At 49.5% G+C, this 11,210-nt stretch overlaps 2 protein-coding genes across 2 annotated transcripts; both read right to left on the bottom strand.

The window, feature by feature from the left end:
- Positions 1-5,134: 5,134 nt before the first annotated feature.
- On the bottom strand, positions 5,135-6,316 carry ETH_00034885 (SAG family member; the record flags this gene model as incomplete). The annotated part of the gene is made up of 4 exons (XM_013375887.1): positions 5,135-5,249; positions 5,342-5,751; positions 5,851-6,005; positions 6,220-6,316. Coding segments are annotated over 4 exons (777 nt in total), but the record flags the coding sequence as incomplete, so codon positions are not given.
- A 1,790-nt stretch (positions 6,317-8,106) lies between these two features.
- On the bottom strand, positions 8,107-9,233 carry ETH_00034880 (SAG family member; the record flags this gene model as incomplete). The annotated part of the gene is made up of 4 exons (XM_013375886.1): positions 8,107-8,215; positions 8,304-8,686; positions 8,768-8,919; positions 9,113-9,233. The coding sequence occupies 4 exons, from the start codon at positions 9,231-9,233 to the stop codon at positions 8,107-8,109; spliced, it is 765 nt and encodes a 254-aa protein (XP_013231340.1).
- Positions 9,234-11,210: the final 1,977 nt, after the last annotated feature.

The raw sequence follows: 11,210 nt of genomic DNA, 5'->3' as shown, positions 1-11,210 counted from the left end.
AATCGAGCAACTTTACTCCTTGTATATATGTCCTGCATTCAATTGATCAGCTTCCTCAATATTCTGATACCGGTGGAAGGAGTCCGAAAACATATACCAAATGACTCGAAAAAGCCATGCGAGGCCTTACTGCAAAATGTTAATCGTGGCAAAATGGTAGGCGCGACTGAAGTGGGTTGTTCAAGATGCCATTGCAGCTGACCAGCCTACTAGTGCAGTATGGTACTCAACAGCTCTCTTCTGCTGATTAGATTCGTCAGCTGCACGTGCTTTGTTATCTTGAGCCCCGCAACTGACGAGTAGGCAACTGTGGAGTTATGAGAGAGCTCAGGCTCTGCTTCCCCGCCATGAATTCACATGGCTCGGGGTCACTTTTCGTGTGCGGTGGCACTAGCCCTTTGAATTGGAGGGAAGGTGCACTACGTTGTTTCACTGGGGCAGTGCACAGCAGCGTGGGACACGGCCTGCGGGAAGAAACAAGAGCAGCGATGCGGGCACGCATCAGGGCAGGCTGGCATTGACGGAAAAATTAATCGGTTACGGCGGATGCAGCTAGAGATGCTCACAGCTTACTGAAGCCACGTTTCGTCAAAAAGTGCCCCTATCCTTGGACGCCTTTCATGGCTTCGTCTTTGTTGCTCAGCCAAGTGTGCTCGCTGTTGCTGTGGAAGCCTTCCGAGCTGCTGAGCGGCTATGAACGGCGCTGCATCCAAAGCGGTTCGTCCAGAGAGTAGTGTCGATGCGAGATTTCAAGAAGTGGTTCACGTGTTTGTGGCAGTGCCTACTTACTAGAGGCTCGCAATACCATCATGCCCTCGTGCCGTCAGCCGGCACCCGAGTCCTGCCCAAATTGACTGCTCCGAGAGCGTTCTTCGTGACACGAAAGTCACGCTCCCTCTATCTCAATGACAGTGCGCATAACCTTATTCTCACTATTTTGCGCAACTAACCTAGCGTCGGCACTCTTGGAGTGCCGACGGTTCATCAAATTACGCGATAAACCGCAGTGTAGAGCCTCAAGTTTGCGCACGTACGTCGAGGCCGAAGCCGATGCAGTCCACGAATTTCAAAGCAAACATTCGACGTGCTCACCTTCTTATGGAAGCGGGGCCTGTTGAGATTTCCTGCAGTGCCTTTGCCCATGATGTGCAGCCGACAAAGAAGTGGCCAGGCTCCCCATTCGCCCCGCCACACAAGGCGAAATGCCATGCCACCCTATACTTCCTAGGAATCGATGTAAGCTGCCATGTGCAGATGAGCGATAGTTTGCTTGCACTCCATCGTCATTCAGCGCTTGTTTGAGTGGTGGCTTTGGCGGAGGCAATTTCTCCATGCATTTCATCAATTTCCCTTCATTTGCTCATGAGACCCACTCTATCTGAGCTGACCGGCACGTTGTTGTGTAGGCGACTCAATTTCGCAAGTGGAAAAAGGCCACCCTATCTCTTCACAGCCTTTATTAAACCCACAGGCTGTATGACTAAGTGTGCGTACTGAGACCACTGCTTGAACGTGTCATGAGAATGCACCAATGATTGCGCGGATTCAGCTGCTGCTGCGCTGTGGGCACATGATTACACGCCTCTAAAAATGCGCTTCGCTATTTGCCCCTGTTCGGAACGCCAGCCAACTGCGGCTCCTCCCCTTTGTTAACAAGCTGTCCAACAGGCCTTAGTGGATGCGGTGTAGAGAAGAAACGTTGTCTGAAGTCTGGAGGACTTCCTTTGCACTACGCCATGAAGGCACACGCTAGAGTGAGCATCACAGCCTCGATAAGTTGAAAAGCGCGAATGGTAGTGGCATTGAGCATTGGGTGCGCCTTTGCTCCACAAATGCTCAATCTTCATATAGCACTGCGTGCGCAACTCCTCCACCACTTCTCAAGATCTTTTCGCTTGATCTACACCAAGCTACAACTGGATATGCAGAAGTGACAGACCACTTTCCTTCATCCTGGACGTTCCCTAAGTAGGGCTAAGGAAGGAATCGGACGCTGAATGCAAGGCAGGATAGCTTCGTCAGAACTTCAATGCTTCGCCGTATGTATGGCACCATGTACACGTCCTTCCAGTGTCCTAACGCCTGCGCCATGGGGAATGAAGGCGCGACTGGGCAGCAACTACTGGAAGAGCAGCTTGTCAGTATTCAACTGAATCAGCAGAATCCCTACTTGCCCGCCTGATGAGGTCAACAGCTTGACAATCAGCGGAGCTCCTTCGGAGCTTCTTTACGTGCCCCGTAGCTTCGAACGACGTCTCAAGCTCTTAATGTCTGGTGGTCTCAGGAAGGGTAGAAGAAGCGTGAAGATAGTTCAGCTGCTCCGAGGGCCGGGAGTTCCTGACCCTTGCTGCCGAACAGCGCGAAACAAAGCAAAACAAAGCAACGCCTTTGGAGAGCCGAGAGTGGGCTTCTTTCCACAGATCAGGACTGCTCACGGGCCGCGGTGACGGCAGGAGCACAAACAGGACTTCTAGCTAAGACAATGTAGCTTTTGAGGTTGCCTTTCCCGTAACTCGGCCCAGCACAAAACCATACGTGGCTGTCCTTTTCGCCAACCACAACTTTGGAAGTGTAAAGTGGTTGAATACTGCAAGTGTAAAGTGGTTGAATACTGCAGAGCAAGACTTTCGGAGGCGTTGGTCAGGGCATAGTAGAGTTTCGCTTTTGCTGTATCTTTTTATTGCCTGAACCAATCGGTGCGTTCAGTATTTGCACCCGCAGATGCTGTTCTAGTCCGGAAGGTGACTGGCTAGATTGCAGTGGATGCGTGGGGCGCGTAGGGCGGCAAGGGAGACTTTGGTCGGAATGGTCTGCAGGGTGTGCTCACAGAGAACACATGAATTTCGCCAGGGCTGCCTTTTAGTTGCCTGCCTGTGTGCTGCAAGCTGCACTTTCCTTCCACAACAGCATCAGTGCAAGTTACAGTCTTATTACACTTTCATGCTCTGCACTTGTTTGTCTGTAGTGGGACGTGGGGAGGCGTTGTGGCACTGTTTATTATCGGTGGGACGAGCAACGCCATCCACGTAAAACACGTTCCTTCCGATAACACATCAGCAGTAGTCACTGGTATCTCGTGACTTATTGGGATAAACGACTCGATTAGGCCCTCAGGTGCTGGAGTAGGACCTATCAATTTTAGCTTCATCAACAGGTACTTCAAAGGCGACGCAAATCGGTCAAAGGCGACACAAAATGCTGCGGAACTGCTTACTGTTAATGGAAGAATAAGCGCTTGACTAGGTACAAATGAATCTGTGCCCCACCAACACCTCCGCTGAATCCTTGATTATGACGCATGTGGCAAGCGACTGTGAAGCTGCCGCCTCTGGCCCATCAATCGGCAACATCGTGGGCATCCTCTCTCAGATACAAACAGCCGCTGGTCATCACTGGGATAACAGCGCTGTACTTAGTCGTCATTGCAATATCAAGACTCTGCTGCAGGCAAGGTCGCACAAGCCGCTGCAATAGTGCAGCAGCATTGTTACTGCAGGTCCACTCACGTTGACTACGGGTGTCTTTTGCTACAAGTCTTTCATCGTTTGTTCTCCGCAGCTGAGCTCACTCAGACTGCACTTGACGCCTGCAGTACTCGGTACGTGACTGTTTAGCCGAATCATGCTGAGCTCGGCAGATGCACTACTCTTCTCCCCACCTGTAGCCGCAACTACACAGCGCTTGAAAGCATCACCGGCCTAGCTAACAACACGAAACTCTGCCGCGAAGCATTCTGAGCGGCGCCACGAAACGCGCCTTCAAACCCTGAAAAGGCCTCCGCCCGTCCCCCCAAACGCTTCTGCCTTTTCTCGCTTAACCAAATAAACAACTCGCGTGTGTCTCTCAGGCCTGCTGAGCCAATAATAAACGTAGCCGCCAATGCAGTCGCCACTCGTGAGGCGTTTCTTGTCGTGTCTCAAAACGAACACCAGAAACTCTAAATATATTCATTTCGAAAAACTCGAGCTGCCTGACTCAGCTTAGGCTGTTGCTCTGCATACCTGGCCACTGGCTGCACGTGGCAGCACAGCAGCACAGCGCGACAATTGTCTTGAAACGCAAGAACGTGTCTAACCCACTGCTCTCATGCAAGGGTTTTCCCTGTCATCGCGTGGGCAATCACTGTAGATTTAAATGCGTGCAAATGCATCGAACTCGACATCAGCAGCACGACGCACTTGAGTCGTGAGTTCTGCAGCCTTCGAAACGAGACTCTCAAAGGAAAGCAATGCTCAGCGACGCTGCGGCGAGCGCTACGAGACTCGGGACGGCGACTGAGGCTGAGCCGGTAATCGAACGCGATATTGCGTTCCATTGATCTTGCCTGCACAACATGAGACAGCAAAGAACTCCGTGCTTTGAGGACCTACAGCTGGACGGCAACGAATTAGAATTGATGGACAGGTCTGGGTAGGCTTACGTGAAGGGAGCAGATTCGTTTTTTTTGAGTACATCGGGCGTGGTTATGCATAACAAAACATAGGCATAACGTTATGTTCCTGTTGCTCTTTGGCCATCGGGGGATTGATGACGTCGTTTTTTCAGTGCGTGTGACGACCTTGCAGTCTGCAGTTGGACCTTTTGAAGGGTTGCACACAGTGATGAAGTAAATGTTGTCCTGATTTTCGTTAAGCTGTTTGCCGTCTTTGTACACTGGAGGTACTCCACTGAAGTTCTTGTAGGCTGCTTTCCGGTGGTCCACAGTGGAAGTGCAATTTGGAGAACTGGAGTTAAGACTTATGAATGCATCTGATGACAAATTCGTAATAAAATTAAGGTGCTTAGTTCGAGCAAAAATATGTGTAGTCTTTCCCAAATACTCTGTGCGCTTTCTGTTGGTGGCCGCTTCTTTTTGACTGTAGGTTAGGCTGGATGAATTCCGTCAAGTCCAGCTGCCTCGGCGGCAGCACAGACCTCCCCATAGATCACAACATAAATACGAGGAATAGGCGGACGGGAACAATTAGTTCATGCTATGTTGACAGAAGGTCGTAAAAACATGGGTCAGTTGCACCGGAGCTCAAAAACGCCTCGAACACAGGTGTGCCTGCCCCAGGCAAATTCTCATGAAGGTAACAAATTCAAATGCCACTGCGGATTCCTCTTGAAATTGTATTGGCCGGCGTGAGCAGCTCTACAGACTCCAAAGTACAGCAAAGAAAAGTGCTGCCAAGAAAATTACATCGCTTGGCAACGTGGCTCGTGAGCTGTTTCCAAGCGACGCCTTGATTTGGTCCCATTGCTTCTGTCTGAAAATCACAAGCACGTTGAAAAGCAACTTCATGGCAACGCACTGAAGACAATAACAATCAAAGAAGGACACAGTTCTAGAAAAACTCACGTGAAAGGGTCCCCTTCACCAGCTTGGAGCACGTCGGGCGTGATTAAGCAAATCAAGGCATGAGCACTGTTCCCTGTAGGCAAGAAGTTGCTTTTCATAGTGTGGCTACTCAAATCTATATATGGTTTGTTCTCCAGTTCGTTGCAGGTAACGACTCGACAGTCTGCATAGGCGTTTGGCGAAGGGTTGTACAGCGCAACGAAGGAAACATTGTCTGGATCGCCGTATAAGTCCGCGTTTTTCTCTCTTGATGGGGGTAGCCCACTGAAGTTCTTGAAGGCTGCCTTCCAATGATTCACTGTGGCAGTGCAGTCAGGGTCAGTCGAGACAACAGGCATGCGCGCATATGTTGTGCCGCCAAGTGATGTCTGGTATTCAGTGCTTTTAGCACTTGTATTGTCCTCAGGCATCTGAAGAAACAGGAGAGCAATCCAACCATGATGGTTATGCTGTAAGCATCGAGATCCAAATCACTCCTGTTAAAACAGCCAAAACGGTGAGCGGCATACTCGTATCAAGCCCTCACAAAGAGGCTTCCACGGGTCTACTGGGTCTGCAGCAGGAAGCCGTGCTGCTGTATTGTCTGGGCCTGGCTGTGTGAATTCAGCGAGGCCCGCTGCAAGCCTCGCAGCATTGACTTCTCCTAAGCAGAGCCCATCCCGTCCTGAGCAAGGCAATAATACGTAAGTCGATAGAGGTAAAAGGCTGAAAGGTGGTCACTCTATTTGACAAACCCTCATCTGCAACACAAGATTCCAAGCAAAAAGACATCTCAACATGATGCTGCAGATCCTTTTCGAAATACTGCTGTTGAGCGCGATCAGCTTTCGTTAAAGAGAGAACGCCACATGTTGAAGCCAAACGGTACGGTAACGCACCGAGTGAAACAGTGTATGAAACTGGTTCGACATCAATGGTCTGCCCAGCGTTTTCTGTGGCTGCGAGGAGCAGCGAAGCGCCAAAGACCGGGAGGCGCTTGAAAGGTGCCATCTGACCCATATAAGAGCCAACAAACGTGTATTGTCAAAAAGCAAAAATAATGCAGTGAACTAGAGTCGCCATGCAAGTTCAGCTCCAGACACGGGGGCTGTCCAAGATGCTTAACAAACCCAGCCTAGAAAGCAGCCCTGCAGCCTACTGGTGAGCTCTTGATATCTGAAGCTTAATGCATTTTAGTATGTGTAATAAATCAAGGGCCTAATATTATTAGTTCAAGAAGCCATGAGCGTCAAGATCAGCCAAACGATCAGCTGCAGCAGGAAGATGACCACTGCTCCTCCCACTCCAGAGGAAACCTTGTAGTAGGGCCTTTATATTTTCCAGCTAATCTACGCTGACTAGGGACTCAAAATAGCCCATGTCTGAGCGTCAAAGCACCCGTCTGCCTTAGTGTTGACGCGCGATTCCAAAATTAGTAGTAGATGAACAGGGAGATTGAGAACTATTTGTGGCTTGCTTCTTACTCCACAGATACAGCTCTCGGTAGGTTAGCACCTCCCAATTCCAAGCGGTGGTGAAGTATGCCAGAAAAAACCACTACAGCGGCAAAGAGCAAAGCGGCAAAGAGCAAAGTCAACGTAGCGAAATTAGGCGAGGCCGTCCTGCTTAGTTACTTGGCCATCGCAATGACATCAAGGGAACTGCTACCGCGATGACATCGAGGGAACTGCTATCGCGATGACATCAAGGAATATACTGCACTGGAGCATTGCAGGCACACCCTTCCTGCCAGTACATGCTATGCGAACATCTTCCTTGCCAATACGTTCAATGCAAAAGAAGTATCAGGTGTGAATTGCACTCCGCACCAAACTGCGCAAAGCAGAACGCTCGCCTCTCCTAGACAGAATCTGTTCACCACTACACGCCCTGTGCCTCTACGTCATTAAATCGGGCCATGACACACTGCTACCACCAGGAAAGTGGCTCTGTCTGGGCCACATAATTCGTTGCTATGACGAGCCCTCAGCTGGATATTTTTTAGCCTGGTCAAGATCCTGCTAGGGAGAAAGCAGTTAAGAATCAGTATCATATTACACTGTTCCGGGCAAGCCAAAGCAAAGCAGAATATTTTCCAGCCTGTCAAGATCCTGCTAGGGAAAAAGCAGTTGCGAATCAATGCTACCCTGTGCCGGGCAAGCCAAAGTAGCCTCTCAAAATTTGGTCTCCATTGACACTATAGTCCTTCCGATGTCTTTTTGAGAAAAAGCACTTCCACACCAATGTTACAGACTCGCTGTGATCAACACCGGGATTATCAGTAGCAGCTGCAGCAGGTGTAACAGGCGTGTGGTTCAGGATAAACAAAATCTTGCAAACGTTTGTTGCAAGCAGTGGCACCGCATTTCAGCCTACTTAAAGCTGAAATAACCTCCCCAATGCATTCCATGTCGAACACAACAACAGGGAGGAATTCCTGTAGTATCCACACGATACTATGACCTGCTCTTTACCGCCCTCCGCTACACAAAAATGAGCTTCTCACTTCTTGGCATTACGGTATATGCCAAAAAGCCCATGACGCCATGCAAAAATACGTGAAGAAGACATGGACATCAGCAATTGCCTTCATTGCTAATACAAAACGTTTTTACACCCACACGTTGCGTGCTACCACAGCTGCAGCACTAGACCCATCTCTGGAGGACTGAAACGACGCTAGTGGGGAAGCTGACTGAGGGATACTAAGTGCGCTGCCATGAGTGTTTGCGCCAGAAACGTCGGGTCATTACACGTCGGAGCATGTGAAGCTTTTGCCGCCAAACTCATACTGCAGCCATCCCAAGCGCCACCAGTGCGAAAGCTAGCAGGCTCGGCGCCACTGCTGTGGCAGAGCCAATGAGCGAAAAAGCAATGAGGTCCCACTGTTCTTCTCTGCACAACGCACGCACGCTACCTACACAGCTGTCAAAAAGAGCCAAATTCAGGAGTTGCTACAAAATCTAGTCTTGAAGAAACTTACGTGAATGGACCACTGCCGTTTATTGGGAGTGCATTCGGCATGGTCCTGCAGACCAAGGCGTAGCCCTGTTTTTCTTCTGCCTGATCGCCACTCTGTCGCCCTGACACATCCGGATCTCCAGTTGCCTTTGGTGTTTGCGTGCAGGTCATAACGCGGCAATCTGCAGTGGCATCTGCCGACGGGTTGTACATGGCTACGAGCGAAAGATTGTCTAGATTGTTGTATATTTCCGAAGAGGCAACCCTTCCTGGCGGAGGCCCATCGAAATTCTTGTAAGCTGCCTTCCAGTGATCCACAGTTTCATCGCAGTCCACCTTGGTGGATGACTGGGGAGCGACGGCGAAAGTTCCGGGGGGAAATCTGTGTGTGTCTATTGTTCCTCCCTGCGGAAAGAAATAGTAATATGCAGTCTTGATATGGAGACGGTGCTCCACAGCGGACAGTTGACGAACTCAGAAACTTACCGGAGTCGCTGCCAAGCAAACAGGGTACCACAGTTCAACGTTGTCTTCAGAAGGTAGAGCCGCATCACTTCCACTGGCAGGCTGTGTGAAATTTGAGAATCCTGCCTTCCTACGAGCAGCATTGATCTCCTCCAAACACATGCCTTCCGATTCTAAGGCCATCACAAAACAAATAGGCAAAACCTCCACATGCGTCAGCAACAACTGCTCAGTTCGCACGAACGTCGGTTTCTAACTGCATGTGCTCCTTGGGGTGTCACATGCCCAGTACTCAGGGGGTCCCAGCGCTAGCTAGTTCATGCGGTGATCTGCATGATTGACAGCATTTTATACGTTTTCTCTTACCGAATTTGACAGTAAGTTGTATTGATTCGGGAATGGACCCTTCTTCTTCCTGTGCTCTGCTCAGGAATACGAATGAGGCGCTAAAGGCGCTAAACAAGGTAAGTAGTGTAAGAGGCGCCATTCTGTCCAGATGATGAGTGGTACAGCTAAAAAGTTTCTGCGCAGTGAAGAACGTCGGTTGAGAGCACGCAAGGCCTTCTTTGCATTCTAGGATCGCCGTCAGTGGTGCGCATGAGATGATGAGCCCCCCTGTGTAGCTAAAAGCATTGTATCACTGCTTTTGGTTATTTCGCGTTCAAATTGCGAAGCCGCAATCCTTCAAGACACATAACTGGCGGGCAAAAAATATGTTTATGTCTCCATTCCCCCTGCTTTGATCCCGCGGAACTCGCATTCTTCGGTGTCTCCTATGCGGGCGCTCCCATATTCGAAAGCGGTGCGGCATGGGCAGCGCGGCTTATCTTTCGCTGAATGCTTTCAGTTTTATCCCGAATTCTCCAGCGTTTCTCCTGTTTTAGGGGAGCGTATACAACTCGAAACAACGTCACGCGACTCGCGGAAAATGCAGCTTTGAGCCGACCTCCAAAACACTTCGTCACACAGAACAAGACACGACGTGGGCCAGCCTGCTGCCGCATCCCTGGCTGGTAGCTCTAGGCTCAAAAATTTACATTAATGATTCTTGTATCATATGATCAGGCTCGGTCTCGTGATTTTGGGAACAGAATCGACAATCGTCGCGGTGGTAGTCAGCAGCCTCGCTAGTAACTTCTTTGCGGACTGAGGGGCTAGGACAGAGCTTTTTTTCGGATTTTTAAGTCTTTTTCTCTCCAAAATCGAGACAGCACACAGAAGCTTTGACTTCCGTGAGATACCTGTGCGCAGTTCTGCTCATGCCCGCCACCCTGCTGTACTCCAACGCGAGTGAGGTTCTGCTCCCTTTGATGAGCAATTAGTCAAGGTAAACACTATAGAAACAGGCAGTTAGATGCGCGAGAATGCAGGGGTGACGAAAGTGAAGTTTAATGTTCCAGACTAGTGGACGACGTAGCGCGCAATGGAGTCGTGAAACCAAGCGTTTCGCAACGGATCCTCGCTCACTAATTTCTTCGGTTCTAAGGCTTTTAAGCAATCCTTCTAGATTGAAAAATGCTCTTCGATTCATTTTATATGGGTCAGTCCTTCGATAAAGCTGCATTTGGGCACCGCTTACAAAATACTGCTGTGTGATTCAGCATAACCTTTCCAAAAGGACGCTTCATAAGTTGAAATGCTCCCTGGAAGCATTTGCATTCGAAAAGTCAGTGCCTGGGGAAGCACGATTGCGACTTGCATCATTGTTCTCTTTCTACAACGAGCCAGGGGGCAACAATAATGTCCCTGCCACGCTGTGAATTATCAGCCTACAATAACAGAGCCCCAATGCTTTTTCGTATTCTTCATTTCCTTTTCCGACATCTCTGTAGTGGCTTCCGTTTGCTTCTCACTGTGGGAAACTTGTTTTGACGTTATTCCGGTGCCCTGAGGTGTTCAATCCATTACCAGCATCTGCTGAGAGCTACACTCTCCGCCAAATTAGTAGCAGACTTCACAAAGAGTTGAAACTTCTAAGGCTACAAGTTTGATGTCCAAAACCCTAGCAAGGAGTTAGGAAGCTGATGCTAAGATGGAAACAGCTCAAACCAGAGCCAGCAAGCCTCCTGACCAGAAGTTAGGTCAGATACAAGATTATTCCTCTACGTGGAAACTGAACCAGTGCAGAAGAGTCACTTAAACTAGTGGATGTGCGCTGCGCAGTATGGTTTTAGCAACTTGAAAAACTAAGACAAGCATTTGAAACTGCCGAAGTATTCCCAATGAAAGTCGGTGTCCAGGCACTAGACGAGGTTGTGCAATGCACGAAATTTTGAAGTGCGAGGCATAAATCAGTGTAGTTCTATTTAATTTAAGTTCACCTCCAACGAGGCGCGCCGATGAGTGGCAACTGCAATGCATCGTCCGATATGAGCAATAAGTTCCTGCCCTCATATCGCTCCTTTGCGCATTTCGGCTGCGCCAACTAGTCAGATTGCAAACACGTTAACTCTCCCAGGCCTAG

This window comes from Eimeria tenella, genomic scaffold (assembly GCF_000499545.2).
Source record: "Eimeria tenella Houghton genomic scaffold, Eth_scaff30, whole genome shotgun sequence".
In the NCBI taxonomy this organism is placed as follows: Eukaryota; Apicomplexa; class Conoidasida; order Eucoccidiorida; family Eimeriidae; genus Eimeria; species Eimeria tenella.
The sequence above is the reverse complement of the archived record's forward strand: the minus strand, read 5'-3'. Positions and strand labels throughout refer to the sequence as shown.